The sequence below is a fragment of the Zingiber officinale genome, chromosome 8A, assembly GCF_018446385.1.
Source record: "Zingiber officinale cultivar Zhangliang chromosome 8A, Zo_v1.1, whole genome shotgun sequence".
In the NCBI taxonomy this organism is placed as follows: Eukaryota; Viridiplantae; Streptophyta; class Magnoliopsida; order Zingiberales; family Zingiberaceae; genus Zingiber; species Zingiber officinale.
Window position 1 is genome coordinate 139,576,232 of NC_056000.1, and position 8,242 is coordinate 139,584,473.

General features: G+C 38.4%; 1 protein-coding gene across 1 annotated transcript; it reads right to left on the bottom strand.

Annotated features, from left to right (window-relative positions):
* Positions 1-1,959: 1,959 nt before the first annotated feature.
* On the bottom strand, positions 1,960-3,637 carry LOC122007898 (UPF0481 protein At3g47200-like). Its single transcript, XM_042563434.1, has 2 exons — positions 3,524-3,637; positions 1,960-3,341 (listed from the first exon to the last, which is right to left on the bottom strand). The coding sequence occupies exon 2, from the start codon at positions 3,336-3,338 to the stop codon at positions 2,079-2,081; it is 1,260 nt and encodes a 419-aa protein (XP_042419368.1). The 5' UTR covers positions 3,339-3,341; positions 3,524-3,637; the 3' UTR covers positions 1,960-2,078.
* Between the last annotated feature and the right edge of the window lie 4,605 nt (positions 3,638-8,242).

An 8,242-nucleotide genomic window follows, 5' to 3' on the forward strand; every position in this document is an offset into this window, starting at 1 on the left:
ATGCCACCATTTACTGACGTGGCAGACATGCTCTATTATTTGGGAATCACTCGTTACCTAAACCAAGCAAGGCTAAATAACATAATCTTAGATAGATTACTAAGGTTGTCAACTATAACCTTGAACCAAATGCACCCTTAAAGACAACAAGGGATACAATAGTGCGAGCTCGCAATCAACCAAGCTTGCGGACAGGATTAACTGAGGCCGCAGCTGAGCTCGCGACTAGGGCTAACTGAGGTCGTTACCGGCCAAGCCCGTAGCTGAGCTCGTGGTTAGGACTAAGGTAAGCGATGAAGTCTTGCGGTCAACCAAGCTCGCGAGCAGGCAAAGCTCATGGTCAACCAAGCTCGTGGCTGGCCAAGTTCGCAGTTTGAGCTTATGACCGGCCAAGCTTGCGTATTCAAGCTCGTGGCCGACCAAGCTTGTGCATTCGAGCTTGTGGCCGACCAAGCTCACGATAGACCCCAGCCTTGCAATCGATGGGAAGGGGATAGGAGAGGGGAGAGGAGAGGAGAGGAGTATACCAACGGATAGGAGAGGAGGTTGCGTGCAAGAGATAGGAGAGGAGAGGAGTGTGCCAAAAATCGGAGAGGAGAAAGATTAGATCGATTGAAGAGGAAGAGTGGTCGAGAATCAAAATTAGGAACAAACCCTAATTTTGATCCATAAAATAGCGACGGAATTTAATTTCGATGCTAAAATAATGATGGAATTAGGCTTCCCTCGCTAATTTAGCGACGTAATTAAGTTTCCGTCTCTATTTTAGTAACGGAAATTTAAATCTGTCGCTATTTGTTAAATTAGTGACAAAATATTATTCCATGGCAAAATTAGCTCGGAATGTTATTTCATTACAATTGTAGTGAAAGGAACTTAATTTCATTATTAAAATATGTTGATGCAATTTGCACTAATGATCTAATTCATGTTTAAATGAATGACAAGGGGTCTAAAGTTAGAGTGTTTTGTTATCTAACCTTTCTACCAAGTGTATAGGAGTTGACTGGTCTGAATGACCTAACACCAAGATGAAATCCAGCTAGGTCCGCGGAGCCTAATAGCTGGTGGGTAGTCCAGATAGGTCCGCGAGACCCAATATCTGGTGGGAAGTCCGGTTGGATAGTGATCGTCAAAAATTCGATTTAAAAACTAAGTCACGCAATAGAAAATAGAAACAAGAAAAACAATGTTAATTGTTTGGTTCGGAGCTTTCGACGACTCTTATTCCAAGACTAGCTTAACTGGTTTGAAGAGGGGGGGGGGGGTGAATAATAATTGTTGAAAATTTTATTTAAAAACTAAATTACGCAATAGAAAAATAAGTTAAATATTAATATTGGTAGAATTAACGATGAAATTTATATTTCATCACGATTTTAGAGTATTCTGATAGTGACTTCCCTAAATTCCACCGGCCTCTCTACCCGTAGCAAGGGCATGAAACCCGTGGGCTTGTGTCACAGGCACAACCCTTATGTTGAACATGTTCCAGATGGTTGTCTAGTTAGGGCCACAATTTTGCATCAACACATTACTTTGTTCATACTTTATGGCAACAACAGTATATGAGTGTCTCACACACTGTTTCTCTTCCTCTTCGACAAGTGACCGTGGTCGAATACCTTTATTTTTGAATGTCCTTCGACACCCGCACTAGCGCCATAGGTGGGACCCACGCTCAAGGACCTTGAGGTCCTCCTCGATAGAGATGGAGAATACCGTTCCTTATTCTGTGTAAAAATCACTCCTTTATTCTTAAATTCCTGAATCCGCCAATGACTGGATGGTTTCATTCAATTCCACATATTGTTTGTTCTATTAAATCAAAGCATAGTCATCCCAGCATCCATGGCTCATACGATGGATGGCCCAATGGCCTAGCTTGGTTAGTTTCAACCAGTAGTCTGCCAAATGACATATTATATTAATTTGTCATATTATACAAATCAATCGCACTTTATCTCTTACAAAATATCGCACAATAAGAACTATTTAGCTTTACAAGAGACTTAATAATACTTCCTATTTACAAAAATATTGTCATTTACAATGAAACACTAGTCAGGCTAATTGCATTATTGCAATGACAAGGAGCAAACTAGTGACATGACCAAGGATTTAGAAAAGCATCGCATCTGTGATGTACATCTACATACCACGTATTTCATTTGTTGATATCGCGCTATCTCCTTGAAGACGCTCGAAATGTAGCAGTTTTGGATGTCAACCACCACCTCCTTGCAGAGCTTTCTGAAGAGCTTGACTACTTCCTTTTTACTCCCAAGCCTGTTGACGATGATGGCTTTCCGCTGGAGTAGTTCGACGTCTGCCACAGTTTCAGCGATGCAAGACAGGAACCAGACATAGCTCGAAATGTCATTGCAAATGGCGTTATTTTGGCACTGCTCAAACGCAATGAGGTTCCTAAAGAAAATGTTACTGTCGTCGTCGATCTCTATTTGGGGGATCTCTAGAACCCCTGTCTTGAAGGTGATATCTAAGAAAGACATTGCCTTTTGCTTCCTCTTGAACTTTATTCTTGTCGCCTCCAATTGAGTCGCACTTGAGACCCATCCCAACCTCAGGTCCTCAACAACAACATCATTGCTACTTCTGTTTGATGGCACAATACATGAATAAAGAAGATGGAGGATGTGGTGCACTGTTACATTATCAAGATTCGATAATAATGTGTGCTCACTACCCATAAATCTACTGAAGAATTGGCTTATCCATGTTTTTAGCCTGCCGCGTCTATTAGGAAATGCTTTGTCGAACAAAGCTTCAAGCAAAAAGAAGGGCAGTTGATTCTCCACTAGCAACATGTCTCTCGCTAGTAAAATCAAAATTCGTTGTCCGCTCCTAAAGATTGGGTCTTCTATAGCTTCCAATCCGTCATTCTTCCAAAACCACAAGATCATGATGACAAACACAGAGTCCAGCAACATCATCTCGACGAATTGTTCTTCGCAGATGTCGATCGGTGGCTCTGAGTAAGTATTTCGCACTTTGGTTTCATTTTCCTTGATAAGTATGAGATAGTTCCTCAGACTTTTTTCATGGCCCTTTTCCAACAATTTGTTGAGCAAGAGCCGTTTGAGCTGATTCGTACTGGCTTGAAGGCGAGGCTGGTGATGGTGGTAAGGTCCGAGTGAGACAATCATCGGATCATAGGCACCAGGCTCGACATCTCGAAAAACATTCAAGACTTTAAAGATTGTTGGATTTTGATGCTTAAGTACTCGCCTCGGTGCTTGGTAGATTGCATTATTTTCTAATTTTCTTTCCCATTTCGCATCTATGTTGATCGCTGAAGTACTATCTTTGTTCTTCATTAGCTATAACAAATAAGTGAAAAAACTTTAGATGTGGACAATAAACAAACAACTAAAAGAGTTAACATAAAATTTAAATGGTAAAATTAAGATATAGAATGTAGATAAAACAATAATAATAATAATAACAGGAGGAAAGTAAGAAGAGAATGCATATGCTACTTTCAAGGATTAATAAGACATACAACTCAAGTAGATGCCTGGCGATATTCACATCTTCGTCCAACAATGGAGAGAAGGAAATTCAGACTTCACCAGCTGAGGAGCATGCTTACCTGAACTCAAATACGAAAAAAAATGAATAAGTAAATAGTGGTACAAATTCAAACTCTTTAATTTACAGCTATCCCAATATTATATATACCAATTGCATCATAAGAAAATAGAGGCAGGTAGCCCTCCCCTAAGTTGCCCATTAGGTATATTGGAAATGCAGCCGACTTTCATAGTCTTCGTCGTCCCTGTGAGGTCGTTCCAATGTCGAACAGAGTACGATGCTCGTAGGGATGTAAATGAACCAAACAATTCGCGAGTTATTCGGAGCTCGATTCGGTAAAAAGTTCATTCGAGTTCGTTCATTTATCTTATCGAGCCGAGCTCGAGCTCGACAATTTTATCGAGCCGAGCATGAGTTTAAGGATATTCGGCTTGTGAGCTCGTGAACATATTCGTTTATAGGCTCGCGAGCAAAAAAAAATGAGCCTTAAACCGAGCAAAAAAACGAGTTCTCAAACGAGTCAAAAAAACGAGCTCTAAAACGAGTCTTAAAATGAGTTTTAAAATGAGCCAAAAAATAAACTCTAAAACGAGCCAAAAACGAGTTCTAAATGAGCTCGAAAACGAGCCCGAGCTCGCTTAACGAGCTAGGCTCGTTAACTTTGATAATCGAGCTAATAACGAGTCGAGCTTGACGCGAGTTTGATAATTCTAAAACGAGCCGAGCTCAAACCTTGTGATAAAAGCTCGATTCAAGCTCGAGCCGAGTCCGAGCCTGAATATAACTTAAACGAGTCGAGCTCGAGTCTAATATTGTTCGACTCGGTTCAACTCGTTTACATCCCTATATGCTCGTAACGACAAACTCATGAGTTTTTTTCGCTCATGAGTACTTCGGCCCACGGCCCATGGCCCACGGCCGATCCATCCCAAATTTTCCACCGAATTCAACTTCAATACATACCCAATAGAGGATCAAAATGTGGTGCTATCGAATTTTCCCATAACGTCTTACCACTGTGCCGAACCTGCCGGGAAATGAATAACATTTTGCATTGTTATTGACATTCTATTAAATCTAACCGGCGGCCGTTGCAACGACTGATGAGCTGCTCGCTAGTGCTACGAGGCCCTCTCCCCTCATCAACATTATAAATTAGTAGACTGAAATTGCTGGGAAGTTTCCCTAATATATTTAACTAGGTTCAATGCCAAATTGACAGTTAGACTTTGATTAACAAAACATTAGGTTCGAAACTGAGCACCCAAATGAAATAAACAAAGGAAAAAAATATATATATCAATTCTTTTGGATACCAACTGTCAAAATTGTAGATTATAAAAAATCTATATAATTTTTTTTTTGATTGGGCTAATCCCACGACAGCACTATTTTAAATCCATTTTGTCGTCTGTCATCGTTTTTTACAATATCGTTGACTGACACGATGTGTATTTTTTAAGTGGCGTTTGGGGTAGGGAGTTAGAAATAAAAGAATAAATTTATTTTTAAATTTTATATTTGGTTGGTGAGAATAAAATTAAAATTTTGAAATAAAATTTAAAAATTTAGGTATATATGAAATCTCAACTCCTCTTTTTAATTTTGATAGAATAAGAATGAGAATTAAGTTTTAGATGATGTGTTTAAATTTCTTTTTATATCATTTTCTTTCATGATATTTTCTCTCTCTTTATTTTATCATCACACTTTTTTTCTTCTCAATCTCTCCCATCATGCACTCTCTCTTCATTTTCTCTTATCACATTTTCTCTCTCTTCACACTTTCTCTCTTCTCGTCCTCTGTCATCATGCATTCTCTCTTATCACACTCTCTTTTGCCATTTTTTCTCGTCATATTTTCTTTCTCGTCACATTGCCTCTTTTATCATACATTCTCCTCAATCTCTCCTCATTTTCTCTCATCACATTTTCTCTCTCATCATATTTTCTCTCTCCTCATCCTCTCTCATCATGATCACTCCCATCATGTCCCATCGGATGGGTCTAGTGGCAAGCGCATAAGGTGTTGCCACCATGAAGTCTGGGGTTCGAATCTCGGCAAAGCCGAGGTAAATGGCTCCCTTATGTGCTAGTCACTATTTCAAAGGCTAGTAGCCACCCGTGATTTACCTCATCCGTGTTGGTCCTGGGACGGGTTGTCGGAGGCGCTGGGGGACGAGCGTATTCACCTTTTGCCACTATGATCACTCCCATCATACTCTTTTTTCTCATTTTCTCTCATCACATTTTTCCTCTCTTTATTTTTTCCCATTACAAATTATCTCTCATCGTATTTTTCTCTCACATTCAACTTTCTTTCATATTTAGTTTTTTCTATTATTTTCCTCTAAAAATAAAAAAGAAAAATTTTAATTTAATCAGATAAAAAATATTCAATTAATCAAATATTATTTTTAAGAATAATATCCATACTCATACTTATTCTCATTCCATAATATTATAATACTCATTCTCATTCTAATTTCTAGGAAAGAACCAAACACCATCTTAATATTGAAAGTTTACACGACAATTAGATTGAATATTTTACTAGATTCAATTGAATTCACTCCACTTATTTGTTTAACTTGATCAAATTAACAAATCCATCTGCCCAATCACTCTACTCGCGCCAATTAGATTACAACACTTAAGTCGCTTTGATCAAGTCAAAATGAAATCGACTAAATTTGGGTTAGAGGTATTCCAATTGAGGCTTGAAAAAGAGCTAACACCCAATAAGATTATACAAATTATTAAACATAAATTATATATGATTCCATACAATTGCATTGTAGGAAGAATATGGAAACAAATTACAAAGTTTGCTCACAAGTTATAATAAAAGACAATAATGAAAAAAATGTCAATCGATTCTCTCTTATCTATCCGATCTATAACTAATTAGAAAGTATCCAACCTTAATAGGGATGAATATTCTAAGGTAGGTCTCTAAGTATGCTTAAGTAGTACTCCAAATTTAATGTAAGCAAAATGAGAGAAAGACGTCTACTTGTAGGGTTAGTTGGATGAAATTTGGACACTTAAATTATTGAAAAAAAATATATCCAACCGACCTTTAAGGGTATGGTGTAGTGATAAAACAATTTAGAGAACAAATAAGAGAATCAAAATTTAAATTCCAATGAGAACAAATATTTTAATGGTCAATCTTTAAGTGTGTATAAATTGTACTTTAAATTTATCCTATAAATAAATTAAGATGAAAGATCATTTATCTCCCGGATTAATTAGATGAAGCTCGGATTATTGAATTATAAAAAAAAATACATCAATAATTCTGTAGAGGCACGACTGGGGATTGCATATGATCGCTACATGATGTATGATGTCCCTTTCTCCTTCATCAACATTCAACCACTCTATAAATCCATGATGAGTTAATTTTTATCCCTTCGAATGGGTGGTCTAGTGACTAGCACATGAAGTATTATCATAATGAAGTTTGGGGTTCGAATCTCGACCAAACCGAGGTAAATACTTCCCTTATGTGTTAGTCACTATTCCAAAGGCTAGTAGTCGCCCGTGATTAACCTCCTCCGTGTTGGCCCTGAAACGGGTTGGCGGGGGCGCTGGAGGCCAGCGTATTCGCCTTTTTACCACATGATGAGTCGGTCATCGTCATTTTGCAAAAAGATGATTGGTTCTTCTCCAATATCTCTATCAATCTATCCCTAAAATAAATAATAAAAAAATAATGATTAATCAGACTGAGTAACGTCGAACCTGGGATGACCGATCTGGTCTAACGGAACCACGAGTGTCTGGGAGACAACCTGGATGTCCAACCACGACACCAGGGACGAAACTAAGGTAGGGTAAACTTTTTAACGTGACTGGGCTCACCGCTTCGCGGCCCCATATCCCAAAAACTCCTGAAGGAATTTTTTTGGGAGCCTAAGTACCACGTATCCGATGGATAAAGAGTTGATAAGAGGGCTCGACACCTCGGTCAACATTACTCCAAATTGGGAACTTTTTAATTGATAAAAGCCTGTGCAAGTGGGGGCTCGAACCTGACACCTCAGTCAATGGATAACAACGTCATAATCAGAGCACCCCTAGTTCAGTTGTCCATCAATCCATCTCTAGATCTATATGGAGCACGTAAATTGTAGGTGAAAACATGATTAATTAAGTTGGACAATATTGAATCTGGGGTAACCGATCTGATCCCATAAAATTTTTTTGCCACCATAATTATTATGTTGCTTGCTATTGCTACAAGATTTATCATGTCTCCTTCCTCCCTCGTACACATTCAGTTGCTTTGCAATTTGCAAATCCATGGTGATGCAGTGGTTGCCGTGATTGTCAAGTTGTTTGCTATTGCTATGAGATCCATATGCTGTTTTTTTCCTCTATCATCAACATTAACCCATGGTGAGTCTTAGGATACTCCGGGAGTTAAAAGGGGATGATTAACTCCAATCACTTCATCTTATTGATACGTTGTAGTGAAAAACTCAGCAATTGCTAATACTAGATTTTACTTGATATCTACCTTCTTGAGATAACTAATTCAAGGATCCACACAGTGCACCCACTCCACTATAAAGAACACTCCTCAGAAATAATCCGGAGGTAGAGAAACCTCGTACAAGTTCACATACAAGAAAATAATGAAAACAAGATGTAAATACACAATACTGTTAGGGTCGAA